We start from the raw sequence: 27,829 nt of genomic DNA, 5'->3' as shown, positions 1-27,829 counted from the left end.
GTCCTTCCAGGGAGCACTCAGGGCTGATTTCCTTCAGAATGGAGAGATTTGATCTTCTTGCAGTCCATGGGACTCTCCAGAGTCTCCTCCAGCACCATAATTCAAAAGCATCCATTCTTCGGCGATCAGCCTTCTTTATGGTCCAGCTCTCACTTCCATACATCACTACTGGGAAAACCATGGCCTTAACCATACGTACCTTGGTTGGCAAGGTGATGTCTCTGCTTTTTAAGATGCTGTCTAGGTTTGCCATTGCTTTCCTCCCAATTCATAAATATTAATTTCAAGAATAACAACAATAACTGAAAATAAACCCGAGGTTAAACGGAAGACAGGAGGCGAGGGGGGGGGCTTAACCCTCTGCCTTCAGCATCCTTCCCTTCCCTTCCCCTCCCCCAAAGCGGGATGCAGGCCCGGGCGCCTGGTTCCCTTAGCAACGGGGAGGCCCTGCGCCGTATCCAAGGGGCGGGGCCTGCGCCCGCCGTCCGCGCACGCGCCGCGACGCACTTCCGGCTCCTTAAGGGAACGTGTCCCTGGGCGCCGCCGAGGCCGCCTCCGCCGGGCCGGAAGTGCGGACTGCGTTGGGGACTGGAGACGATGGAGCAGGCCGAGGCGCACAACGGGAGCGGGGCCGGCGCTGCCGGGGCTCGGCCTCCCGCCACCCCGGAGGGCATGGCGCTGGCCTACGGCAGCCTGGTGCTCATGGCCCTGCTGCCCATCTTCTTCGGGGCGCTGCGCTCCGTCTCCTGCGCGAAGGGGAAGGTGAGGCGGGGAAGGGGCGGCCAGGGCGGGACCCCCTCCCTCTCCGAGGTGGGAGGCCGCGGCCCGCGCCCGCCAGGGGCCGGCGGAACTCCAGGAGACATGAGGGGGGCTTGTGGAGCAGGATGAACCCGGGGGAGAGACGCAGAGGGGTAGAGGGTATCTGACTGGCATGCAAAACGGGCCCCCTGCTCAGGGCACCCAAAACGGGATTTCCAGGTAGGGCTGCGAAGAATCCCCCGCCTGCAGGTCCGTCCAGCGGCTGCCAGTCAGTGCAGGCAGCACTGGGCCAGGTGGACCTAATGGTTTGACTTTTTCTTCTCTGGCAATCACTCGTAATTTATTATTATTATTATTATTATTATTATTATTATTATTATTATTATTAATACCCCTCCCATCTGACTGGGTTTCCCCAGCCACTCTGGGCAGCTTCCAACAGAATATTAAAATACAATAGTCTATTAAACATTAAAAGCTTCCCTAAACAAGACTGCCTTCAGATGTCTTCTAAAAGTCTGGAAGTAGTTGTTCTCTTTGACATCTGGTGGGAGTAAGATCGTAGCCATGTAAGATTGTCTTCCATAGACACGGTTTTAAGAGTGACTATGTAACTGACTGTGGACGGCAGTTCTGGATCCACACGTCCTTCCACATTGGGCACATTGGTTCCCAGGCTGGAGTTGATCACGGTGAGGGTTTGCCAAGCGTGCCTTCCTCTTAGCATGTTTCTCCCTTGAGTTCTGAGTTCGAGTGTCTTCAAAGCCCATGACACCTTTGGTAAAGGCTTGACTTGGGTAAATGGTTTACTTGCTTCCCATAGAATCACAGGGCTGGAAGGGATCCCAAAAGGCCATCCAGCCCAACCCTCTGCAATGCAGGAATGGCCGCTGAAGAACCCCTGCCAGGTGGACGTCCAACCTCTGTTTAAAAGCCTCGGGTGCAAGAGAGTAAACCCCCTTTAGAGGGAGCCCACTTTGCTATCAAAGCAGGTTCCATGTTTCTTGTGAAGGAGGTTGGTTCCATTGGCCGTGGTTAGCCATGGTGGTTACGCGGAGCCTTTGTGCACAGAGGCAGTCTACCCCTGAATAGCAGCATATGGTGAAAGGGAGCAGAGGGACATTATGTTCATGGGGTTATTGTGTTCTTGGACTCCCTGAAGGAGCATCTCCACCCCCATCATTCTCCCCGGACACTGAGGTCCAGCACTGATGGCCTTCTGGCAGTTCCCTCACTGTGAGAAGCCAAGTTACAGGGAACCAGGCAGAGAGCCTTCTCGGTAGTGGCGCCCGCCCTGTAGACACCCTCCCACCAGATGTCAAAGAAATAAACAACTATTTAACGTTTAGAAGACATCTGAAGGCAGCCCTGTTTAGGGAAGTTTTTAATGACTGATGTTTTAATGTATTTTTAATCTTTCGTTGGAAGCCGCCCAGAGTGGCTGGGGAAACCCAGCCAGATGGGCGAGGTATTAATAATAATAATAATAATAATAATAATAATAATAATAATAATAATAATCTCTGACACCCCCTCCAGTCTTGGGCTTGCAGCAGGCATCTTTGCTTCCTCCCAGTACCTGAATAGCCAAATATAGTTCTTTGATTCTCTGTGCCGATGCCTGTGTTAGAAAGCAGGGCCATCTTTACATACATGTGGTGATGACATGTTCTCCCCACATGCTGCAATTAGGTGCCCTGTCTAATTGTTCTTTTTTTACTTCTGACCTTGTCCAGAGCATAGAATAATAGACTTGTAGAATGCGAAGGGAACCTGAGGGCCATCTATACTAACCCCTTGCAATGCAGGAATCTCAGCTAAAACAGCCTGCCTCTTACACACACCCTTCCCTTGCTGCCTCCTGAGTTTTGCATTAGGCCATTGGTCCATCTAGCTCTGCATTGTCTACCCCAGCAGTTCTGTCTCCTTTCCTTGGTATCTCCTGGGGCGGTGTGTGTGTGTGTGTGTGTGTGTGTGTGTGTGTGTGTGTGTGTGAAAAGCATGCACTCCAGCAAGGGTTTCTTCCCTTCCAAGTTGAAAAAGGATTCACTTTGCTACATGCAGTAGCGTTGGCCTATTTAGCACAGGACTTTTTGTTCCTTTGCTCTTGAGTGTGCACCTTGGGGAGAACTTGGGACGGAAGGAAGCAGGCCAACTGACGTGTTAGCAGGCAACAGGGCCAAAGTGGAGAGCATGCCCCTCCTCCTTAGATGCTTGAGTGCTTCCTTGGGCAGGCAGTTGTGGCTAGCTGTGTGCTGACGAGCTGCTTCTGTAGAGAATTCATGTTTTGCATATGCTACATTAGCCCCTTTCTGTACATTTCCCTTTATGAAATTGTGAGTGTTGTGTAGGCAGATAAGAAAGAAAAATCCATGTGGGTAATCTTGGATTCATGCACTGAGGCTGGCAGGAATCGGTTTTTTAAAAAAGGAAATACTTCACCTGATACATATTTAACATCTGTTGTTTTAGTGCTGGAAGCTGTGGGGAGGGCACTGGGATAAAGAAAGTCATGGAATTGGTTTGTGGTTCCAGCCCAAGATAGTCAGACCTGTTAATTTATTTAGAGGTGGTATAATTCGGCCTTGCAGACATACTCACAGAAGTTAAAGGTATAGGGACCCCTGACCGTTAGGTCCAGTCGTGGACGACTCTGGGGTTGCAGCGCTCATCTCGCTCTATAGGCCGAGGGAGCTGGCGTACAGCTTCCGGGTCATGTGGCCAGCATGACTAAGCCGCTTCTGGCAAACCAGAGCAGCGCACGGAAACACCGTTTACCTTCCTGCCGGAGAGGTACCTATTTATCTACTTGCACTTGGACGTGCTTTCAAACTGCTAGGTGGGCAGGAGCTGGGACTGAGCAACTGGAGCTCACCCCGTCACGGGGATTCGAACCGCCGACCTTCTGATCGATAAGCCCTAGGCTCTGTGGTTTAGACCACAGCACCACCTGCGTCCCACTCACAGAAGTTATGAGCCTGGAAACAAAAGGGGAACCTGTTCTCTTCCAACTTCCTTCAGTTTCCCTTTCTGAATTTTGGAAGGGATGCCGACTGTCCACAGACTATTTCAGGTCTGATATAACAACAGGTTTCCCCAGCCACTCTGAGGAGCAGGTGGATTGAGCCACCATGTCATATTAAAAAGTGCCAAAATAATTGCAGGCTGATACCTCAACTGGCCATGTAGTGCTGCATCGAAAGGTATTTGTCACAAAAATGTCTTCAGAACAAGAAGCTGAAAAACAATGAAAAAGGTGTTTGTGTGAGTGTATCAGAGCAAATTTCCATATGACGCATTCCAATAGGGAAACTAATTTGCCTCTGAGTGTGCCTGGCAACCCCATTGCTCAAGTTTCCTGAGGGCTGTAAAAGCAGATGTGGTTAAGTGGATGCAATATCTGCCCTACATTGCAGTTATTCTGCTTCCAGCGGGAAATAGGGAAGAGCACATTGGTCAGTGTCCAGGCTGATGGGCTATCTTGTAACACTAGAACGTGTGGACATCCAGTGAAGCTAAATCTCTGAAGATTCAGGAAAGTCCTCCATGCAATGCATAGTTAAACTATGGAACTGGCTCCCACAGGAGGCAATGATGGCTACCAATTTAGATGGCTTTAAAAAAAGGCTTGGACAAATTATTGGCAGAGGAGAGGGCTATCAGAGGCTACCAGCCGCAACGGCAATGCTGTGCTTCTGAATATCAGTTGCTGGAAACCGCAGGAGAGGTGAGGACTCTTGTGCTTGAATCCTGTCTGCTAGTTTCCCAAAGGCATCTAAGGGAATAATAGGATGCTGGACTAGATGGGCCATTGGCCTCTTCCAGCAGGCTCTTCTTGTACAGTCATACCTCGGGTTAAAGTATGTTTCTGAGCACAATTCAAAGTGTTGGTGCTGACCTTCAAAGCCCTAAACGGCCTCGGTCCAGTATATCTGAAGGAGCATCTTCACCCCCATCATTCTGCCCAGACACTGAGGTCCAGCGCCGAGGAACTTCTGGCGGTTCCCTCACTGCAAGAAGCCAAGTTACAGGGAACCAGGCAGAGGGCCTTTTCGGTAGTGGCACCTGCCCTGTGGAAAGCCCTCCCACCAGATGTCAAAGAGAACAACAACTACCAGACTTTTAGAAGACATCTGAAGGCAGCCCTCTTTAGGGAAGCTTTTAATGTTTGTTGGATTACGGTATTTTAATATTTTGTTGGAAGCTGCCCAGAGTGGCTGGGGAAGCCCAGCCAGATGGGCGGGGTATAAATAATAAATTATTATTATTACTGTTATTAAAGTAGCTTCAGGTTGAGCGTTTTCAGGTTGCGTTCCAAGGCGACCCGGAAGTAACGTTACAGGTTACTTCCGGGTTTCGCCACTCGCGCATGAGCAGACACTCAAAATGACATAATGCGCAGAAGCGGTGAATTGCGACGCACGTTCTGCTCAGGATGCGAATGGGGCTCCGGTACCACTGTATTCTTAATATCTTTGCTTCTAGAGTTTTGAATAAGGTATCCTTCCTGTCCTAAGGGGCTAACATATGACCACCTTTTCCTCTAGAATGCTTCGGATATGCCGGAGACCATTACCAGCCGAGATGCTGCCCGCTTTCCTATTGTTGCCAGCTGCACCCTCTTAGGCCTCTATCTCTTCTTCAAAGTAAGTAAAGCCACTGGGGATCTTATTGCAGTCTTCTGCTGGCTGACAGCTAATCCAATAACTCTCCCTTTTGTGGGTGTAGAGGAAGCAGAATCGCTCCTGGGGAGGGGGAAGTGGCAGAAACCTTCCTGTCAGAAGTATTCGCAATAGTGTGGTGTCTCCATCGGGCCTCTGGGAGCTGTGGGGTGCTGAGCATTTTGCAGGTGGGTGCTGTCCGATGCTGGTAGAAGAAGGTCTTTCACTTCCTGGATCTGCCACCCCGAGGTTTCCAGCTTTCAAAAAGGCTGGGTATGCCAGTATATTACACTGTACTAGTAAGAGGAGATTTTACTTGTACAAACAGTCTACAGTGGTACCTCAGGTTACATACGCTTCAGGTTACAGACTCTGCTAACCCAGAAATAGTGCTTCAGGTTATGAACTTTGCTTCAGGATGAGAACAGAAATCGTGCTCCAGTGGCGCAGCAGTGGGAGGCCCCATTAGCTAAAGTGGTGCTTCAGGTTAAGAACAGTTTCAGGTTAAGAACGGACCTCCAGAACGAATTAAGTACTTAACCCGAGGTACCACTGTAATATACTGGGGGGACAATTCCAGCTTTTAGCTATCTTATCCAGCCTTTCTATTCAGGATTTCCCAAAACTATGTATACTTGGTAAAGTGGATGAAACACAAAATCACAAAATTAAAAGCAGTGTAATGGAACGATAAAGGCAGTACCATTGAAATATCAACTGAGACAACAGGATAATGTTTTAAAAGAACTGAAATATCTAAAAGTGGCAAACCGGACAAAATTAAGAAGAAGCAGCAGCTTTATTTAGCTGAAATAAATAAAAAATCCACCCATTGTCTAAAGGCAAAGATGGTGCCCTTTGCATCCCTGCTTGGCGGTGTGTGTGTGTGTGTCTTCCATAATCCAGGCTCTACAACCACCAAGATGGTCCTGTTAGCTAGGGATGATGGGAGTTGTAGTCCCAAAACATCTGGAGTTTGCCTGTGCCTCCTCATGCTCACCAGCTTCACCACCCACAGGATGGGACAGAGCAGGGCCTCCAGTACGAGCTGGAAAGGCTAGAGAGTGGAGCTGATCTGATCTGCTGCATTGCCTGTTTCCCTTCCCCCTCGCACAGTGGTAGATCTCTGCTTTGCACGCAGCAGGTACAAAGCTGCACTCTGAAAAGTTTAGGTGAAGTGGGAAGATAGATCCATTTAGCTCCAGTAAAAGTCCAGAGTGTATTGCAGCATCAATATGAATTTTGCAGTGTGCTCCAGGCTTGAGGAGACTTCCCCAGTGCTGTTCTCCTGACTGGCATCCAGGATACCTCGGAACAAGGCAAGGCCTTGCATGGTTCCCCATGCCAGTCCAGATTGCCTCCTCTGAGGCATGCAAAGTGGGTGCTGATCTACCTGTTTGGGACACTGGAAACCCCTGGGTGTGGAAGGTGTGCAGAAATGGACATGCTTCCATTCCCACCAGAAGTCATGATTCTGGCTTGGATTCTGGTTGGTGCTGAATTCTTCCCCGTCCCCGATCTCTGGTAGTAGGAAGGCTGAGCACCTCTGCTAGAAATCCTGGAGATGCCAGGGGTGAGATGGAGCTGTAGAAGGCACCTTCATGTGACCACTTGCCTAAGCCATTTCAAGTGCAAATGGGTGATGGGTTCCAACTGTTTGCATACCGCTTAATCACCAGAATTTCTATCGGGTATGCAATTGGATTACAGGAAACATACAGTGGATAAAAGAAATTGAAATTGATCCTGAAGTCATAAAATGCCTGCTGAAATAGAAAGGTCATTGTCATAGACGTGATGGATTGGCCTCGGAGATTGTTAACTTCCTGGATTCCTGCTGCATTTCTGCCAGATGAAGCCAGCCTTGGGCAACTGGCAATCACAGCCTGTACCGGTGCAGGAAAGGAAATGGAATAATTCTAACTGGCAATTGGTGTTTCCAGGGTGACTGTTTGTTCATCGCACAGGATTTGTATCTTAGAGATACGCAGATAAGCTGTGTTGGAGGTCAGGAGAATGGAGGCCTTTGTGAGGAACAACTGCAAAAGTGGATCAAGGTGACCTAAGAATAGTTGGTTACTGGTTCTAACATTAGAAAGCTTTCATTGTAACTATCACAGAGTTTTTCCAGTCAAGAACTTCTTCCCAACCTTTAGAGGCAGCGCTATTAGAAAATTCATGAAAAAGAACACACACATTTCTCCTAGGGGAGAAGAAAATCATCTGATCTGGGCAATGAGACTGGGCAGAGATGATGCACCCCCATATTTATGTCAGACCCCTGGTCTGGCATAAGACAGCCTTCTCTAACCTGGTGCCCTCCAGATGTTTCTGACTACAACTCCCACCAGCCCCAGTCAGCGCATACTGATGGGAGTTGTAGTCCTAAACATCTGGAGAGCTGCTCACATCTGTCAGAAATTAAAAGAAAGCAAAATTACAGCCTTCTGGCTTAGATGTGAAAGTTTAAAAGCAGTAATTATTCTTCCGGGTTGTTCTTCCTCTGTTTTGACACGTTGCATAGTTAGAAAGCAGGTTGTTTAACCTGACTGGTTTTTCTTGTCTTCTAGATATTCTCTCAAGAATACATCAACCTCTTGCTCTCCATGTATTTCTTTGTCCTGGGGATCCTTGCCCTTTCCCACACCATCAGGTAAAAGAAGGAGAACCGATGGCTTGAATACTATGTGTTGCAATTCCATTTAAAAGAAAAAGAAATCTGAACCCTGCCGGTTGCAGCAAAACAGCCTAAACTTAGCTGGCATTTTTCTTTAAAGCAAAATTAGAGGGCCACTGCTGGAGATGCTGAGCAATATGGCTTCATCTAATAGAGTTATCCCTCACTCCTCTCAGCTCTTTCCTGCCATTACAGGATTCTTCCTTCTCTCCACACGCCTCAATAAATTTCCCTTCATTTCTCGCTCTAGAACAAACGAAGCCAGAGATCTCTTCAGAAATTGCTTTTGGGACATTGGGGCGTTCCCAGTGGACACTGTTAGCTAATATTATTCCAGGGTTGGCTGCTTCCAAAACTGCTCTTCCATTCCTCAGATATATAATAAATTTTCCTCTGTTTGAACCAACGTAACGTTTTGGGATGAGGAGGAGAAGGGATGAGATCAGAGGTTTGTTAGCAGAGCTGGAGGTTGGTAGCATGTCTCTGACTCTGCAGCTCAGGGGTTTTCTGACTGAGGGCTGCATTTCCACTTGCCAGCGGCAGGTGGGACCAAAAGCAAATGTGGGTGGAACAATTAATGTAGAAGCCTAGTTTCCATTGCCTCTCTGTCCTCCATCCCAGCTGGCAAGGGGCATTATCAGAGTTCAAGGGTGCATTCCAGGCAGGGAAAAGCCATGCAAGCAAAACCAGGAAGTGCTTTTCAAGTGTCTCCTGGGAGTCCCCTTTTCAGGGTGTTCTACGTCCCTCTGACATGGGAGACAGGAACATAACACAGCTGGCCAATGAACTCCAGCAGTCTGCCGTGCCATTCACTGGGTGAAGAGGGAAATCAAAATGTTTCCTTGGCAAAGCGATCCGCTTAAATCCTTGGCTTTGTATCTTTGTTGAAGCGGCCACTGTTCTGCAAAAGCACCACACCCAATGAGCAGGATGGTATTGGCATCTATCATGGCATGGCTCAGTCTTCCTAAAATCCTTGCCAAATTGTGCGTTGAAAAAGGAGTTCATACCCGCTCTTTGAACACTAATTTTAATGAGCTGCTGGTGGTCAATTCCAGGGTCTTTGCATCTCAGTACAATAAAACAGTAGCTGCCTTTGGGGGCAATAAGGCCCCAATCCCTTCCCACCAGGCCCCATCAGGATTCAAATGAAAGATGCACAGTGCAGCTGATAAATTGGCTGTTTCTTACCAAATTCAAAATGAAGCTCTCTGGGTCAGCTTAATATTGAGCCTCTCTTTTTAGCTGGTTCTTAGTGTGGGGCTGGTGATGATGCTGGGAACTCAGCTCTTAAACATGACGACCTCCCGTATTTTGTTGTCGTGAATAAGGACATCCCTGAGGGCGTCATTTGACCTGTCCTTAAAGGCGATGGCAGAGGGTGGTTTAGGCCTTGCAAATAACCTCACACAGGCTACTAGCCCACTTTGTTCAAGTATAAAACGTGTCCCTAAAGGGAAAAGGGAAACCATGGTTTGCAAGACTTCCTTGCCTGGAGCCAATTTTTGTCTGTGCCTCTTCACAAGCTTGGCTCAATTTCCGCTGCACGTGTGTGCATTAGGCACCTGACTGGGATGAACTCTCATTGAAGGCTTTTGAGCTAAACTTGAGGCCGGCAGGAATGCTTAGTGGGTGACACCCCGCTGCCCTCCTCTCTCAATAATAATAATAATAGTACAGTGGTGCCCCGCAAGACGAACGCCTCGCAAGACGAAAAACCCGCTAGACGAAAGGGTTTTCCGTTTTGGAGGCGCTTCGTAAAACGAATTTCCCTATGGGGTTGCTTCGCAAGACGAAAAAAATATTGCATCCCCCCCGTGGTTTTTTTTCGCTTTTTTCGCCCTTTTCTTAAGCCGCTAAGCCGCTTATCAGCTGTTCAGCTGATAAGCCGCTTAACAGCTGATCGCTGGAAGCCGCTTGACAGCTGTAGCGCTAATCCGCTAAGCTGTCAATGGGCTTGCTTCGCAAGACGAAAAAACCGCTATACGAAGAGCCTCACGGAACGGATTAATTTCGTCTAGCGAGGCACCACTGTATATTATTTATACCCTGCCCATCTGGCTGGGCTTCCCCAGCCACTCTGGGCGGCTTCCAACAAAGTATTAAAATATTAAAATACAGTAATCCATGGTTCTTCAGGAGTCACCTTGTCCCTTCTCTGCTCTTGATTTCAGCCCCGTGATGAACAAATTCTTCCCCGTCAATTTTCCCAACAAGCAGTACCAGCTTCTCTTCACTCAGGGCTCTGGGGAAAGTAAAGAAGGTAAGTCCCTCTCTGCCAGCCAACTCAAACTCCCACCCAAAGCATTTCCTGTTCAAATCCTACATTTCCCCTGGCTTGCCTGTTGCTTCCTGATTTTCCCCAACCTGAAGGCCATCGGTAGCCTTTCCTGCAGTTTTCTGCTTTGGCCAGTGGGCTCTCCCTGGAGTTTCTAATTCTTTCAATATGGCCTATATACCGGGCAAGTGTCCTAGGCGCCCTTGTCTTCCAGTCGTCACCCACTGCTGCTGTTTCTATTCCCACACAGGCAGCAAACACCTGTGGAATGGTGTGCTTTAAATAATAATAAAAAAATCAAAACAAAGATAAAACAACTACATACCATCAGAGAATCAGCTGAATATCTAAAAGCTCTCTTAAGTGGGTCTTTCTGCTTGCAGAGGATATGGCCCACCCCCCAACCCATAGTTTAGTGACAGTGTGCATTATTTGCAAGATCCACCATTTCCATTCACTGGATTTTGCAGAGTGGGGTTGGGTAAGATCTCTCTCTCTCTCTCTCTCTCTCTCTCTCTCTCTCTCTCTCTCTCTCTGCCCGCACACCTTCAACAGTCTAGGTGGGTCAGCAGTCTGTCTTAAGTCAGCTTATAATCTAGGTGCGAAAACAAGCGTCGCTTCTCTTAGCTCTTTGCCAGGGTGGCTGGGTGCTGCCTATCCCTTACTCTTGCTTTGTATTAAAAGAGGCTGATAGAGGTGAAAACGACGTGGTGGCTTTTGTTGCAGAGATTGTCAACTACGAGTTTGACACCAAGGACCTCGTGTGCCTGGCCATGAGCAGCATCGTTGGAGTCTGGTACCTGTTGAGAAAGGTAAGCCCAGCACCTGGCAAAGCCTGGGCACCACTTTCCTGTTTGCCTAAAATCCTGAGTGTGCCTGGGGGAGTGGGGAGGCAAGGGGGGTGAGCTGTGCTGGTGCTGTTTTTATTGCAATTATCTCTGTGTTTTTAATAGATAGGGGAGAGGGAGAGAAGAGATTTAACCCTAGCAGTGTTTAATTGCTTTTAATGATGGTTCCCCCCCCTCTGTTTTTACCTTTTTTATTTTTATTTCTAAGCCGCCTTGAGTGCCTGTCAGGGGATAAGGCAGGGCATAAATAAATTAATAATAATAGTAATTTTAGTAATTACAGTGGTACCTCAGGTTACAGACGCTTCAGGTTACAGACTCCGCTAACCCAGAAATATTACCTCGGGTTAAGAACTTTGCTTCTGGATGGGAACAGAAATCATGCTCCGGTGGCGTGGCAGCAGCAGGAGGCCCCATTAGCTAAAGTGGTGCTTCAGGTTAAGAATAGTTTCAGGTCAAGAATGGACCTCCAGAACGAATTAAGTACTTAACCCAAGGTACCACCGTATAACAATTTATAAAAAATATAATATAGAAATATATATTATATTTATATTCATAATATACAGTCATACCTCGGGTTAAAGTTGCTTCAGGTTGAGCATTTTCGGGTTGTGCTCCGCGGCGACCTGGAAGCAACGGAACGCGTTACTTCTGGGTTTCGCCGCATGCGCAGATGCTCAAAATGATGTCACGCGCATGCGCACAAGTGGTGAATCGCGACCTGCGCAGACGCGGGTTGCGTTTTCTTCAGGATGTGAACGGGGCTCTGGAACGGATCCCGTTCGCATCCAGAGGTATCACTGTATATATAAATTTAATAATAATAATATGCTGGTTGCTAACCTTCTCTGCCCTACTCCCAGCACTGGATTGCCAACAACCTCTTTGGCCTGGCCTTCTCTCTCAACGGGGTGGAGCTGCTGCATTTGAACAATGTCAGCACGGGCTGCATCCTCCTCGGGGGGCTCTTCGTCTACGATGTCTTCTGGGTAAGCAAGTGCTGGTTTCTCAGGGCTTCTCTAAATACATTATTTCTGTTGTTGTTTAGTTGTGTCCGACTCTTCGTGACCCCCTGGACCAGAGCACGCCAGGCACTCCTGTCTTCCACTGCCTCCCGCAGTTTGGTCAGACTCATGTTTGTAGCTTTGAGAACACTGTCCCACCATCTCGTCCTCTGCCGTCCCCTTCTCCTTGTGCCCTCCATCTTTCCCAACATCAGGGTCTTTTCCAAGGGAGTCTTCTCTTCTCATGAGGTGGTCAAAGTACTGGAGCCTCTGCTTCAGGATCTGTTCTTCCACTGAGCACTCAGGGCTGATTTCCTTCAGAATTGAGAGGTTGGATCTTCTTGCAGTCCATGGGACTCTCAAGAGTCTCATCCAGCACCAGAATTCAAAAGCATCCATTCTTTGGCAATCAGCCTTCTTGATGGTCCATCTCTCACTTCCATCCATCACTACTGGGAAAACCATGGCTTTAACTATACGGACCTTTGTTGGCAAGGTGCATTTATATCCCACTTTCCCCCCCCCAAGAGCTTGAGGTGTGGTGTTCATAGTCTTCCTCCCCCCGTTTTATCTTCAAAACAACCCTGTGAGGTAGGGTAGACTGGGAGGCAGTGACTAGACCCCGGGGTCACCCGCTGGGCTTCATAGCCGAGTGGGGATTGGAACCCTGGTCCCTGTCAAACCATTACACCGTGCTGGCTCCTCCTTGGCGATCTATGGCAGAGTTCATGCCACCGTGTGGCTTCTTACATTCTTGTGTTACCAGCTCTGTCTTATTTATTTATCGCATTCATATTCAGCCTTTTCCTCCAAGGAGCTCAAGGTGGCACTCGTGGTTCTCCCCCTCCTTTAATCCCTACAACAATCTTGCGAGTTAGGCTAGGTCGGGAGGCGGCGACTGCTCCGGGGTCGCACCCAGTGAGCTTCATGGCCAATTGGGGATTCAAACCCTGGTCTCTGCCAAGCCCTGTAATGTTGCTGTGCACCATAAAATACTGTGTGCAGCAATATCGAAATACTGTTTTGGAAAATGTTAAAATCAGTAAAGCACAATCATTAAAGTAAGCAGCTGCTCAACACTGCACAATTGCCTAGGCCTTTCAGCATGGAAAAGTCTTCAAGAGATGCCTGAAAGTTAACAGAGAGGATTCCTTATGAATCTTCTGACAGTTATTCGACAGTTATTCTCCTAAGGAAGGCCTGGTCTCCATTGGGTGGCTGCCATGGTGTGAATGCTTAAGCTGCAGTCGTCATCCTTCTCACCGTTCTTCTCTCCTCTCTAGGTCTTTGGCACCAACGTTATGGTGACGGTCGCAAAGTCCTTTGAGGCGCCCATAAAATGTGAGTACCTGGTTTTTGAAACCTTTGGTGGCAGGAGCAGTTGGCAGGAGTGGTGGCTAATTGAGCCATGCTGCAGCTTGAGCAACAGAGAAGCTTTCTCGTAGCGCAGGGTATGCGAAACCTCCATCTCGTGGGGCTAATTTAAAGTTACCAGATTTTTTTCAATGAATTCGGGGACACTTTAAATAAATAAATAAATAAATAAATAAATAAATAAATAAATAAATAAATACTACTTGTTCGGGATGTTGATGCTGCTGCGATGGCAGTGGCAGAGGGGCGGCCGCCACCTTGACCTCAACCGCCACGTTTCCCCTTCCTCCAAAGCTTCTATCTCCTTTCTCCATGAGCCTGGGCAGCCCCTGAGGTGTTGGTTCTTCGGTGGTGGGGAAGCGGTGTGCGGTGGGTCAGGCATGGAAGGTGGAGAAGTAGGACCGGGTGGTGGCGGCAAGGCTCTGGCAGCGCAATGCCTCCCTTCCCATCAGATTAGCCCCAATCCCATTCCTACTTGCATGCAAGCAGGAGGAGGCAGGGATTCCTCAGCTGGAAAAGGAGGCTTCCTGTTGCCTAACTGAGGGATCCCTGCCCCCTCCTGCTTGCACGCAAGCTCTGATAGGCAGCTTAAAGCCTCCCTTCACAGCTGAGATCCCCACCCCGCTCCTTCTTGCATGCAAATAGGAGTTGGGAGGCTGCTCCGATAGGCAGCATGAAGCCTCCCTTCACAACTTAGTTGCTGGCGTCGGGGTAGGTGGAGGCAGCCCAGAAGCTGCGTCTTAGAGCCCCTGCACCACCATCACATGGGGACTTCCGAGCAGCTCCTGAAGCCAGCCAGAGCCAACTGCTCCAGGCTGCTGAGACTGCCGCTGCTGCGTTTCCCGGGGACATTAGATGAAATCCGGGAACATTCCAGGGATTGAATTTGTCTGGGGACTTATTCGCAAATCCGGGGGCTGTCCCCGGGAAATGGGGACATCTGGTAAATCTCGGCTAATTCAACCCAACAGAGGTCCTGAACTGGCCTGTGATGCCAGTTCCCTCAAAACCACTCCTTCCTGCTCCAGCCCCGACCTCAGGTGAGAGAAAGGTATAGGCTCACTGCCGTGGCTTTGGAGTCCGTTCACTTTGGTGTCAGGTGACTGCTGGGCAGCCCCGCCCACCTGTCAAAAGTTTGGCGGTGGGATCTGGTCCACCCCTTCCACTGAGCAATATTAGCTCAGCAAGGAAAGATAGAGATCGTTCCTTGGCCTGTCGCTCTAGGGCCACTGTCTGTTTTGGGTGCTCACAATCCCATCCTAGCCAACCTTAGGAATAATAGTAATAATAAAAATTTTTAGTTATACCCCACCCTCCCTGGTCAGGACCGGGCTCAGGGCAGCTAACATCAAAGTATGATACATTAAAAACATAAACAATTGATTAAAATAAATATTAAAATCAAATTTGGAGCAGAATAAAATAAGACATCAACCCACGGATTATAACTACAGGGGATGGGAGCATTGAGTGCTCACCAGGCCCAACTGTTTGTGCTGATCTTATATGAACAGGTTGGTGGAAAGGGTTAGGGAGGCCACTTACATACTGGGTGCTATAACAAAAAAAGAGGGGGTGGGTCAGACTGGGCCCCGACCAAAGGCCTGTCAGAACAGCTCCGTCTTGCAGGCCCTGCGGAAAGATGTCAAATCCCACAGGGCCCTCATCTCTTGCAACAGGGTGTTCCATCAGGTTGGGGCCAGTGCCGAAAAGGCCCTAGCTCTGGTCGAGGCCAGTCTAATCTCCTTGAAGCACAGGACCTCCTGCACTGGGAGAGGCACCAGTGTGTGTTTAATTTTTTTAATTTAAATTATTATTATTATTATTATTATTATTATTATTATTATTATTATTATTATTACCAACAACCAAAACACAGTCAAACCCCCAAGGCGGCTGATGCATTGGGTATACATAATCAATAATAACATATTCAAATCAATCATATGTATAATTCTATATACATTAACGCTCCTCTCTCCACAAGGTTTATTTAACTTTTAACATTTTAATTGCCCCAAATTGTTCATACCTGCCTAAATAAGTCAATATCTTCTCAAACCAACCCTCCTCCTTCTCACTGACCTTAAACCCTTTCATTTTGTGAATCTTCACAGTTAGATATTCTAAAATTATAATAGTTCTCAGTTTTTCTTCAGATCATATAAATCTTTCGCCCTTTTACCGGTGTGTGTTTAAAGCAAACCTGCTGTAGTCTTTCAATGACAAACTTGGACTCTCTCTCTCTCTCTCTCTCTCTCTCTCTCTCTCTCTCTCTCTCTCTCTCTCTCTCCTGCCATGGACTGAACTTGCTTCTCCCCTCTTTCCTCTCTCCCAGTGGTTTTCCCCCAAGATCTTCTAGAGAAAGGCTTGGAAGCCGACAACTTTGCCATGCTGGGCCTGGGGGACATTGTCATCCCAGGTAAGGGGGTCGGGGAGTGTGTGACTATGCGACGGTTCTGTGCGATGGAACGGCCCCTCTGGCTCTCGCCTGCTGCTCTTGGTTGTCAGCTGGAAAGAAGGAGGCAGCTTCTGCACCCCTGGAGAAAGGGAAGGAGGCTTAGCAGAGAAATGGAGTCACCTGATCATCCCACATTCCATAGCGCATGGGTGGAGAACTCTTTTTGGCCCAGGGCAGGACGAGGGGCAGACCATAGGCCAGTTCCCTGGAGGTGGGAGGGAATAATTAACCTGCTAATTACCTGGCCCTATTATGACACCGGGACACAGGTGGCGCTGTGGGTTAAAGCCTCAGCGCCTAGGACTTGCTGATCGAAAGGTCGGTGGTTCGAATCCCTGCTGCGGGGTGCGCTCCCGCTGCTCGGTCCCAGCGCCTGCCAACCTAGCAGTTCGAAAGCACCTCCGGGTGCAAGTAGATAAATAGGGACCGCTTACCAGCGGGAAGGTAAACGGCGTTTCCGTGTGCAGCTCTGGCTCGCCAGAGCAGCGATGTCACGCTGGCCACGTGACCCGGAAGTGTCTCCGGACAGCGCTGGCCCCTGGCCTCTTAAGTGAGATGGGCGCACAACCCCAGAGTCTGTCAAGACTGGCCCGTACGGGCAGGGGTACCTTTACCTTTACTATTATGACACCAGAAGATTGGCAGGTGAGTTATCCTGTCGAAAGTTTTCATTCCAGCCTCTGCTAAAACATAGCCTTTTCCCCAGTTGCCGGAAACTGCAAGAGGGGAGACGGGACGCGGGTGGCACTGTGGGTTAAACCACAGAGCCTAGGGCTTGCCAATCAGAAGGTCAGCGGTTCGAATCCCCGCAACGGGGTGAGCTCCCGTTGCTCGGTCCCTGCTCCTGCCAACCTAGCAGTTTGAAAGCACGTCAAAGTGCAAGCAGATAAATAGGTATTGCTCCAGCGGGAAGGTAAACGGCGTTTCCATGCGCTGCTCTGGTTCGCCAGAAGCGGCTTAGTCATGCTGGCCACATGACCCGGAAGCTGTAGGCCGGCTCCCTCAGCCAGTAAAGTGAGATGAGCGCTGCAACCCCAGAATCGTCCACGACTGGACCTAATGGTCAGGGGTCCCTTTACCTTTACAAGTTGGGAGGGTGCTCTTGCGCTTGTATTCTACTTGAGGGTTTCCCTGAAGGCATCTGGTTAGCTGCAGTGTGCCGTAGGATGTTGGAGTAGATGAGCCATGGACCTGATCCATTAGAGCTCTTCCTAAGAGCTGTATGACCTGTTGTTGATCCCTGCCAGAGGTCCCAGCGAGTCGCCTCGATATTGCTTTCAGCCACAAGGTGGTGCTGCGGCCTCACATATCATATTAGGAGCAGGGAGTCTTGAGAAGGGCAGTGTGGCTAAGTGGGTGGGTGCCTGGCACAGCCTCCTCCCTGTAGCCCTAACCGCGACTCTTCCACTCTCTTCTCTTCTCCCAACCCAAACCAGGAATCTTCATTGCTTTGCTGCTGCGCTTTGACATCAGGTAAGCCCCCTGCCCCCCCACCCGGTGAATGTGGAAAAGACCACCACTGGCAATCCTGTATTGCTGAGTGATGTCCTTTTTGTGACAGTCTGCTCTTGGAAAACATTCCAGTTGGGAGCAAGAGCGGCTCTTGTTGGAGGGTAAGGTGGGTTGGGGAACAAGGACCCTGCAGGTTTTCTCTGGTCATGCCTTTATGGCCTGATGGCATCTCTCTGCTTCTTTGAGACACTTTTCTCGCCTGTTCATGGCGTTGGGTGGGCTGTTAGGGAAGCTTCTCCTGCCCCTGGATCACCGTAACGCCCACTTCTGCTTCCTTCCCTGACTCAGCCTCAAGAGGAACACGCACACCTACTTCTACACCAGTTTCGTGGCTTATATTTTTGGGCTGGGCCTCACCATCTTCATCATGCACATCTTCAAACACGCTCAGGTGAGCTGCCTTTACCTGCGTCCAAAGGCCACCTGCCTGCCAGCCACGGCCGGTTGCCTCTTCTGGGAAAGCAGGAAGTCCTTTGAATTGGAGATGGAAAAGGGGAGGGGCAGATGAGAAATGAGGAGTTTGGCACTGTTCTAGCAGCCCACTAGCATCACGATAGCGAGATGTCCTGCTGGGACGCACGGCTGCTCCCTTGTAAAAGATGCAGAACTCATGGTTTCTAAGCAAACAGCCCCTCACAGCAGTGAAGACTTGCCTCTGGGCATCTCACCAGTGACCCCGCTGGCCAGACAGAGAGACGGCTGCCCCAGTCCTAGCTGGCTTGTTGGGTATTCTTTTTAAGAGGGCTCCCGGCTTTAAGGGTTCATGGAAGGTGACCCTCTTCTGGGTTTCACTGCATGAGGAAGGCAAATGGCGATCTCCCTTCAGCCAAAAACCCTCTGCCAGCCAGGCCAGTAATGACTGAGGTTGATTCAAATCCTGGTTCCCTCAAAGAGTACTGCGTTGGAAAGTTCCCTGGTGTTAGCTGAGATCTGCTTCACAGAAACATAGAATTGCAGATTTGGAAGGGACACCAAGGGTCATCTAGCCCAACCCCCTGCAATGCAGGAATCTCATCCAAAGCATCTAGAACAGGTGGCCATCCAGCCTCTGCTTAAAGACCTCCAGCGAAGGAGAGCCCACCACCTTTAGAGGTAGTCCGTTCCCTTGTCAAACGGCTCCCACCATCCGAAAATTTTTATTGATGTTTAGTCGGAAGCTTCACCTAGATCCGTTTTATAAGTAAGGTGAGTGTTTTGAGGAGAGCGGCTTGCCTGACCCCAGAGGCCAGTGCTGTCCCATGGCCTGTTGCACCAGCGTGAGGCCTGCGCTTTAGCTTCCTGGGTCTGACCAACCTGGGGCCACCAGGTGAGGCTGGACTCCCACCAACCCAGCCAGGACTGGTGGGAGTTGCTGTCCCAAGTACAGTGGTACCTTGGGTTAAGAACGTAATTCATTTCAGAGGTCCATTCTTAAGCTGAAACTGTTCTTAACCTGGAGCACCACTCTAGCTAATGGGGCCTCCGGCTGCTGCTGTGCCACCGCAGCATAATTTCTGTTCTCATTCTGAAGCAAAGTTCTTAACCCGAGGTACTATTTCTGGGTTAGCGGAGTCTGTAACCTGAAGCGTCTGTAACCCGAGGTACCACTGTTGCTTTAGGCCCAGCTCAGGGGTCTGCCTTTGACACTTAAACCACTTGGTGACTTTGGCTTGGCAACTCTCACCCCACCGACCCTGCAGGCCCACGGCAATCCCTGTGTTCAGTTTGTAATTCTGCCCTTGACCTTCCGACTTCCTTAGACTTGTGAGTGTGAAACGGTGAACGGACTTTCGGTGCGGCAAGCCTGGCCCTCCACACTAACGCTGTGCCCCTGTAGTTCCACTCTGTGCCCTATTTTGGCCCAGCCCGTGTCTGTCTCCCGAACCCCGTTTCCAGCCCCCTCTCTCCCTTCTAACGCTTCCCACTCCCCTTGATTTCCCCTCTCAGCCTGCCCTGCTCTACCTGGTCCCGGCCTGCATCGGCTTCCCTCTCCTGGTGGCTCTGGTGAAGGGAGAAGTGGCAGAGATGTTCAGGTAAGAGATGCTTTGCGGCCACACAGCAGTTGCGATTCTGCCTGGGCAGATCCAGCCGGGTTGGGGGACTCTGTGGGGAATGGGGCACAGCTGAGTCAGCACCTGTTTCCTTCCGGCAGTCTGCAGAGTGTGAAGTAGGCCTCTGAAAGGAGGTACAGGTGGAGATGGATCCAGCCTCTCTTCTCTGTCAGTACGCCTTTCAACCGATGTCAGTGACTGGGCTCAATAAGTGGTTCTGCCCTACTGGGCTATTCGACTGGAGCACTTTCAGAGGCCTTCCAGTCTTGGAAAGCAGGTCTCAGTGTACTGGACCCACAACTGTGCATTGTGAGCACCAGACTCAGCAGAGTATAAAAAATGCGGAAGCTAGCTGTGAAGCATAACTCCTTTTAATTTCTAATAGCTACTACAAACTAAAAAACTACTGGCTTGCTTGAGTGTTACATCTCACACTCAGCCATCTAGTCACTACATAGATAAGACTCTCTTCAAAGAGTCAGGCAGTCAGTCAGGAGAGAAAGAGCAGAAGAGCAGTTTATGCCCCCTCCTTTCTCAAAATATCAGATCAGGAGATTCTCGTAATGGGAGGGGGTGAAAATATCAACATTCTCCCCTGTGAGCATTTGGGTCGAGCCAGAAAGCTGAATGCCACTGGTGCCACACTGGAGATGCTCTGTCCTCATCCCATCTGCTGGTTATCGGCGATTTCATCTGCCATGAGTCAGTGAATTGGCCTTTGCCAGCCTTGTGCCCTCCGGGTGTTTTGGACTACAGTTCCCATCAGCCCCAGCCAGCATGACCATTAAGAACACGAGAAGCACCTGCTGGGTCATGGCCAGTGATCGGCCCATCTAGTCCAGCATTCTCTTCTCACGGTGGCCAAGCAGATAATACTAATAATAAATTTTATTTATACCCCGCCCACCCCAGCCAAGACCGGGCTCAGGGCAGCTAACAACCAATAATAAAAACAAGTTGAATCAGGGTCTCTCTGTGATAGGCAGCCAGCCTCCCACAAATAAATACACATTCATCCCCCAAATCCCTGGGTCTGCCACAATTTAGGGGTGTCCCCCCCCAACAACTGGGGGATGAGCGAGTGGGTCAGGCTCTCCATTTCCGCATCGGGTTCACAAAGGGGTCCGAGTGCCTCTGGGGTCCCTGTGTGGCTGGCAGCGAAATCTGCGGATGTGGAAACGCAGTTGTGTGGATCTGTGCCAGTCCTTGAGTTATTCTCCCCACCACCTTGGAAGTGCTGTGGGGTTTGAAGGGGGGTGGGAAGGAAGAGGAACTGGTGATGAGAGTGATGAGCGGAAGGGGGCCCCCACCCCAGGAATCCCGGCAGGTGTCTTTTGGCCTCCCTCAGCCCTCTTCCAGGTGGCTTTGATGAGCAGCCGGTTCCTGGGGGCGCTGACAGGTCTGATGCGGCACAGCAGCTGGCCTCGCACCTCTCGAGGGGCACCCTGACCTTCACCCCGGGCAAGCTGTGAGGAGGGTACCTGCCCCCTCCACTCCCCAGGGGGGCCTTTCTTCTGATCAAGCCATTCCTGGAGGATTTCCTGTGTGCCGTTGTTGGGTTTCTTGCCTGTGTAACTTTGAATGAAAGGCTGGGGCAAGCGGGGAGGGTTTCAGTGGCAGGAATTTGGGGTCCTGCCTGATATCTTGGCCTGCAGGACCCCAATGAAGTGATGGTGTTTATACCTGGGAGATCACCCACTAAGCCATTTATTTACTTTGTTTCATAGAATCTATATACCGCTTGATTGTTAAAACACACACGCCGTCAAAGCGGTTTACCAAAAGGAAAATCACCCAGAAGAAAAATTAGCAGCAATAAGTTGCTCAAAGAGTTAAAACAGCAATAGGCCGAAAACAGATTAAAACTTGCATCAACTGTCTGAACAATTTACTGTATTTTTTGCTGTATAAGATGCACTTTTCCCCTCCTAAAAAGTAAGGGGAAATGTGCGTGTGCGTCTTATGGATCGAATGCAGGCTGTGCACACCAATCCCTCTTGCTCTTCTGGCTTCAGGGATAGCCACGCAAAGCCTCTTGAGCGCAGCCAGAGTGCTCCTGCCTCTTCACTCAAGAGGCTTTGCGTTGCTTTCTTGTTTTCCTCCTCTAAAAACTGGGTGCGTCTAATGGTCGGGTGCGTCTTTTGGAGCGAAAAATACGGTAGCTCTGGCTGCTGGTCCCTGTTTTCTAGTGAATTTTCAGCTTCCTTGAAGAGAGAGGTTTGGACATGAATGAAAGTGTTTCTTAGAAACAGGCCCCTGTGGTCACAAAGACCCGGACACCATCTCGTTGAGGGCTCAGAATGCCTTTGCTTCGTGGCTCAGCTGCTTTCAGAGCAAGGCTGCCACGTCCCGCCTTTGGTCCTGGGCTCCTTGCCCTCGCCACTCTGACCTTTTCTCATCTGGGCAGCCGTGGAGCAGTGCCAGCTGCAAGGTTTGGAGGGCCCTCAGGCAAGACACTCTCCCCACAACCCGGCCTCCTTCCCTGCATCTTCACCAGCTGAGCCTGGCGCTCCTCATCTTCCTCTTCCTCCTCCTCCTCGTCTCTCCCACCGCCTGGTTTGCTTCCCTGACAGGGAGCTCCTGAGCCAAGCAGGTTGCTGGCATCTCCTCCTTCCTTCCGTTCCTCCTTGTATTTGGGACAGGAGGGTTACAACAATAGGGGCAGAAAGGGCAAGGTAGCCCATCTAGGAGAAGGAAAACTCTGGTCCTCAACTTCTGCTGCATTGTGGGACATCTAGAGGGGGAATAAAAGGCTAAGAAGCAAAGCCTACACAAGTGGAATCCTTAAGATGGCTGGTGGCGCCTTGTCTGCTGTTGTGGTGCTTCCAAGGGAACGGGGGCAATTTGCAAGCCCCCAGCTGGCTCCAGCCCACCAGCCAGGCGATATCCAGTCCTTGGCTCAGCATGAAACAGCAATCCACAGCTTCAGAAGCTGGAGCACAGCTCTAATCAGCAGAGTAAATAACACTGCACAAACAGAAGTGGCAGGAGACGGCTGTGAGAGCATATTTACAGGCAGTTTATTCACAAAGGAAAAACATGTCTTCTCCCTTCGTGTCCAAGAGCAAAAGCAATAGCTATACACACAAACGGAAGGTCCCAGCAAGCTGTGCTGGAATATCAGTAATCCTAACATCCTCCCCCTTTCCGTGTAACCTGTATCACCTGCAACTCCTGCAGCCAAGCTGGGGCCAAAAGTCTCGTTCTGCTTTCCTTTGGGCCGTATTAGCGAGGCGGAGAGGGGGGCCTAGTCATCTGGGCAGCCCAGGACTTCCATCCACCCTGCCCAGGCTTGCACCCTGGGGATTTGCCAACACAGTGGTTTGACTTCACCCCTGGAGGTGCACTCCATTGTCTATCAGGACAGATGGATAGCAGCAACGATGGTGGAGGAGTGAGGGGCTGGGGCTGTTCTGTTGGGTGGTTCTCCATCTGTCGCCCGGCCATGCCGCCCCTGGCAGTAGAGCCAGGTGAGGCGGGGGAAAGCTGCGTCTCTGTGCCATCTCCCTCTTTGCAGCCGCTCTCCCTGCCGCCCTTCCTAAGCCTTTCCCTTTCTCTCTCTCTCCTCCTCTCTCTGCCCTGTCTGTGTCTCTCTCCCTGCAGCTACGAATCCTCCGCCGAAATCTTGCCCCATACCCCACGGCTCACCCATTTCCCTAGCGTCTCCGGGTCTCCGTCCAGCCTCGCTGACTCCATGCAGCAGACACTGTCCTGCTCCCACAGACGCCGGCAGCAAAACCCCAGCGCCATGTAGCTCTCTCAGGCCTGCCTGTGTAGCCAGGTAGGGGCAGATCCAAGATTTAGACCCCAGGGGCGGGGTGGGGGGGGGCAGAGGAGGGAGGGAGGGTCTCGGTATATTGAGTTGGCAGCTTCTGCAAATGCATGCCCACAAGGGACCCACAGGTCCTTTCTCCCCTCTTTCTACACGCGAAGATGTGCACCCACAACCACCCCATAATGTTCTGGTTGCACCTAGGTCCTTTGTCTCCTGCCTGGTGCTCTCCAGCAAGGCTGGACTACAACTCCCAGTCAGCACAGGCATACAGTGCTAGGGCTTATGGGGGGCATGGCTGAGCTTGCAGGGGCTGATGGGAATTGTAGTCCAAAAGAGCTGGCTGGTCACGGGTTTAATGCCTGGCGGACAGGGCTGCAGAAAACCCTTCTGGGAATGCGGCAGAGCTGTTGCTAGTCAACATTATTTGGGTTTTTAAAAAGTTATATACTGTAGATTCTGGCTTATTAGGCGACAGGGTGTATAAGACGACCCCCCAAATTGGTAACTGCCAATTTGGGGGGTCGACTTATACACCCAGTCTTATACACGGCAGCTTCCCTGGGCAGCTTCCTCCCAGCGCGGAGCCCGCCACCCACTGCCGCTGCCCAGCGAACCCATACCCAGAGTATAAGATGGCCCCCCAAAGAGAGCCAGTGTGGTGTGGTGTAGTGGTTAAGAGCGATGGACTCGTAATCTGGTGAACTGGGTTCAAGTCTCCGCTCCTCCACATGCAGCTGCTGGGTGACCTTGGGGTGGTCACACTTCTCTGATGTCTCTCAGCCCCACTCACCTCACAGAGTGTTTGTTGAGGGGGAGAAAGGGAAAGGAGGATGTTAGCCGCTTTGAGACTCCTTAAAGGGAGTGATAAAGCGGGATATCAAATCCAAACTCCTCCTCCACTCCAAACTCCCCCCCCCCCCGACTTATTAGAGGATTTTCCAGGGTTAAAAAGTCGTCTTATATGCCGGAATCTACGGTATATGGAGAGCAGATACATTGAAATGGACCGGAGTTATTATGTCTGTGGATCTGCTCTGAGTAGGACTAGCATTGGCCACAGCCCTGAGCCCCAGATTTCTGCCCATAAAAACGGCACGACGACCCAGCAACGAAATGCGGAGTTGCCAAGGCACCTCTGCAGTCGAACTGTTTCCGCCAGGAGGTGGCATGGAAATGCAGCTAGCCGAGGGCCAGATTGGGAGTGGGGAGCTGGGGCAGGAGACGCCTCGGAGGGAAGGGCCGTAGCTCTGTGGCTGAGCACCTGCTTTTCATGCAGAAGGTTGTCGGTTCGATCCCCAGGGGGCATCTGCCGGGAACCCTGGAGAGCTGCTGCCGGCCAGAGTTGGCACTCAGGAGCATGAAGGACCAGTGGTTCCTATTGGCTGGCCAGTGGTCCGCATCCTTCTCTCCCTTAGTTCCCGCTAGCCAAATTTAGTAGATGGGGAGGCTGGACACCTGTAAATTTGTCTCCCTCCAGTGGCCTGGGAAAAGGCTGCGCTTAGGCTCCCAGTCCTAGAATCACAGAATCGTGGGGTTGGGCTCCCCAAAGGCCATCTATTCCAACCCCCTGCAATCCTTGAGATGGAAGATGGTGGAAGCGAAACCACTTCCACCCATTTCGTCTCGGGTCCTCTTGCAACTGACTCTCTTTGCTCCGGCCGCTCTTCCTGGAGGTTGCTGCTGCTGCTGTGGTGGCAGCTTGCATGCCTCCCACAGCAAACTGCCCGGGCGCAACCCAGCAGGGAGTTTCTGCTCCGGAGCTGCCTCACGCCCTTGCCCGGTCTCGTTGGCTCCAGTGTGGCTCACACAGGAAAAATGGCACCCTTGGCCGTTGGCACAGCCTGCCGTGGAGCTGGCACAGGGCTGCCTCCACCGTGACTTGCCCTTGTGCCACTTGGTGCAGCAGAATGAACACACCCACCCAGGCGCCGTTGATGCATTGAGGGGGTTCCTTGGGTTCGCTTCTTTTCCTGCTGCTAAGAGCCCTCCCCACTCTTGCCCCCTGTTTCCTGTCCCCACCCCCATAAAACGGAGCCAGGGAAGGCCGGGAGAATTGGTTCTCTGCTTCAGGTGTCGTTGTTTGAGTATCTGCTTTGCTCATGGGCCTGATCTGCGAAACCTTGCCAGGGCCGTGCCTTGGCTAAGAGGCCAGGCTTCAACTGCAGGGAAGGGTGCAGAGCTGCGACCTCTCAGAGAGCCCAATGGCCAAATGTGTTTTTGTGGGGGGGAATAAAGCAGGGCTTTCCCTTCTCTGCTTGAAAATATGATTCCAGTTACAGATAGGTAGCCGTGTTGGTCTGCCATAGTCAAAACAAAAAAAATTCCTTCCAGTAGCACCTTAAAGACCAACTAAGTTAGAATTGCAACTTATTACCAAACTTAAAGCCATGGAGAGACCTGGTCTGAACAAAGACCTTGGATTCTTATCTCATTATACATGACAAAGCCATTTTTCACCTTCTCACCCCTTGCTTTTTCCTGTAAGACCTATTGCAGTCGTTAAGAGTCGTCAACAGGCTCATCACAGCTATCTGCCAATCACCCATTCCCACCACCCTTCTGAGTAATACCCCTCCCTACCTTCTCACTATATAGAAGGGTCTGGTAACTTCTCTTTCAGTGTATCTGAAGAAGTGTGCATGCACAAGAAAGCTCATACCAAGAACTAACTTAGTTGGTCTTTAAGGTGCTACTGGAAGGAATTTTTTTTGTTTTGAAAATAGGATGTCACTGGGGAACTCTAATCCAACACCCGCCCCCCCCCCCCGGGAAAATGTCTGAATTCTGGGACAGTTCAAGCTTCTTAAGCTGCTTTTGCCTTTTCTTGCAAGGCATGGGGGGGGGGAGAGATGAAGATATTGAATAATGGAGTCATAGAATCGGAAGGGATCCCCGAGGGTCATCTAGTCTAGCCTTCTTGCAATGCAGGCATCACAGTTAAGTAGTTAATAATAATAATAATAATTTATTTATATCCCGCCCTCCCCAGCCGAAGCCAGGCTCAGGGCGGCTAACAACAGTAAAAGTAATACAGCACTCTAAAATCAACTCAGAATCAAATTGATGGCAACCATTGGGCTAGAGTTCTGTGAGGATTGCCAAAGGTCAGGCTGTGCCTTGGCCAAAGGCCTAGTGGAACAGCTCTGTCTTGCAGGACCTGCAGAAAGATGTCAAGTCCCTCAGGGCCCTAGTCTCTTGTGACAGAGCGTTCCACCAGATCGGGGCCACGGCCGAAAAATCCCTGGCTCTGGTTGAGGCCAGCCTAACCTCCCTGTGGCCTGGGACCTCCAAGATGTTTTTATTTGAAGACCGTAAGGTCCTCCGTGGGACATACCAGGAGAGGCGGTCCTGTAGGTACAAAGGTCCTAAGCCGTATAGGGCTTTAAAGGTTAAAACCAGCACCTTAAACCTGATCCTGTACTCCACCGGGAGCCAGTGCAGCTGGTATAGCACCGGGGGAATGTGATCCCACAGCGAGGACCCCGTAAGGAGTCTTGCCATGGCATTCTGCACCCGCTGGAGTTTCTGGGTCAGTCTCAAGGGCAGCCCCACATAGACCCAGTGGAGGTCGTCTCCTAGCACCCAGCTGCACTCCTCTTCAGAATCTACCCATGTAGCTTCTATACCTCTCTTCCGAGCCTTAGGGGCTAGAAACTTGGCTAATTGTTTTGGTTTCAGAAAAGGAAGAGACGTCTTTGTCTTTTGTGCTTGGGGACTTCTGCCACTTGCCCCAACTCTGTGTGCAGTTTTTGTCTCCCAGGGCAGAGCTGAGCTCCCAGCTGGATCTTGTGCCTACCTTGCCAAGAAGCCAACTGCCCGACCTGCGGTGAGCCCGACTTCACCCTCTCCCTCCCTCTTTCTCGTCTCTCCCCAGCTACGAGGAGAACTCTGCCCCCAAGGAGCTGCTTCCCCCGGGAGATGCCAAAGAAGGGAAGAAGGAGAAATGACCGTGGGACGCTCAGCCGGGCTGGGCTCCGTCTGCTGGCCGCCCGCCCGCCCTCCCTCCCCGCCTCCCCATCGCAAGTGAATTTCGTTTTTTAAAAGGCAACTGGATTGTGTAACAGCCATGTGTGTTTGTACGTGTGCATCTGTCTGAAGACTGGCGGGGCAGGGGTGGGTGGAAAGCTGCAGGAGGGGCCCCGTATATTGACCTCCTGCCTGCCTGCCTGCCTCCTTGCCTGCCTGCAGCTCCTCTTGTTCCCCCGGGGAGGAAGAGGACGGGGCAGGTGGGGGCAAGAAGGCAGCTTCACCCCTTCCGCCAACTGTATTTTGACGCCCACTCCCCTGACCGCTGTTCATTGTCTTGGTGGGAAGAAGGAAATATGGGAGGGTGGGGTGGGAGGGGAGAGAAAGGGAGACTATAAGCTGATTTTTAAATTTTGTATTGTGGATTTGCTTCTTCTCATATTAAAACGAAACAAAACAAAAAAAAATTATTGAAGGACCA

At 50.6% G+C, this 27,829-nt stretch overlaps 1 protein-coding gene and 1 long non-coding RNA gene across 5 annotated transcripts; one reads left to right on the top strand and one right to left on the bottom strand.

Moving 5' to 3' along the window:
- The first annotated feature begins 575 nt into the window (after nucleotides 1–575).
- On the top strand, nucleotides 576–27,829 carry HM13 (histocompatibility minor 13). Of its 4 annotated transcripts, none has more exons than XM_081917124.1 (13): nucleotides 576–762; nucleotides 5,307–5,405; nucleotides 7,991–8,073; nucleotides 10,272–10,360; nucleotides 11,060–11,187; nucleotides 12,090–12,215; nucleotides 13,514–13,571; nucleotides 15,943–16,026; nucleotides 17,502–17,538; nucleotides 17,866–17,968; nucleotides 19,504–19,589; nucleotides 23,211–23,388; nucleotides 27,257–27,829. In XM_081917124.1, exons 1-12 carry the CDS (start codon nucleotides 598–600, stop codon nucleotides 23,359–23,361), a joined length of 1,209 nt encoding a protein of 402 aa, XP_081773250.1. In that variant the 5' UTR covers nucleotides 576–597; the 3' UTR covers nucleotides 23,362–23,388; nucleotides 27,257–27,829. The 4 variants fall into 4 exon arrangements, with proteins under 4 accessions (XP_081773250.1, XP_081773251.1, XP_081773252.1 ...); XM_081917125.1 differs by having other exon boundaries at nucleotides 578–762; nucleotides 11,102–11,187; XM_081917126.1 differs by lacking the exon at nucleotides 23,211–23,388 and having other exon boundaries at nucleotides 581–762.
- LOC309373261 lies at nucleotides 8,080–10,325 on the bottom strand. Its single transcript, XR_014169913.1, has 3 exons — nucleotides 10,244–10,325; nucleotides 9,289–9,547; nucleotides 8,080–8,343 (listed from the first exon to the last, which is right to left on the bottom strand). It is a non-coding gene; the product is annotated as an uncharacterized lncRNA (long non-coding RNA).

The sequence above is a fragment of the Podarcis melisellensis genome (assembly GCF_964234715.1).
Source record: "Podarcis melisellensis genome assembly, chromosome: 6".
NCBI classification, from domain to species: domain Eukaryota; kingdom Metazoa; phylum Chordata; class Lepidosauria; order Squamata; family Lacertidae; genus Podarcis; species Podarcis melisellensis.
This window is presented reverse-complemented; position numbering and strand designations above follow the sequence as displayed.

What these genes read in the sequence shown, in the direction of transcription:
- HM13 (XM_081917124.1), top strand. Translation starts at nt 598, where the DNA reads ATGGAGCAGGCCGAGGCGCACAACGGGAGCGGGGCCGGCGCTGCCGGG. An exon ending in CTCTGGGGAAAGTAAAGAAG is followed by an intron (nt 10,361 to 11,059) that starts GTAAGTCCCTCT and finishes TTGTATTAAAAG; the next exon opens with AGGCTGATAGAGGTGAAAAC. An exon ending in ACATCTTCAAACACGCTCAG is followed by an intron (nt 17,969 to 19,503) that starts GTGAGCTGCCTT and finishes TTCCCCTCTCAG; the next exon opens with CCTGCCCTGCTCTACCTGGT.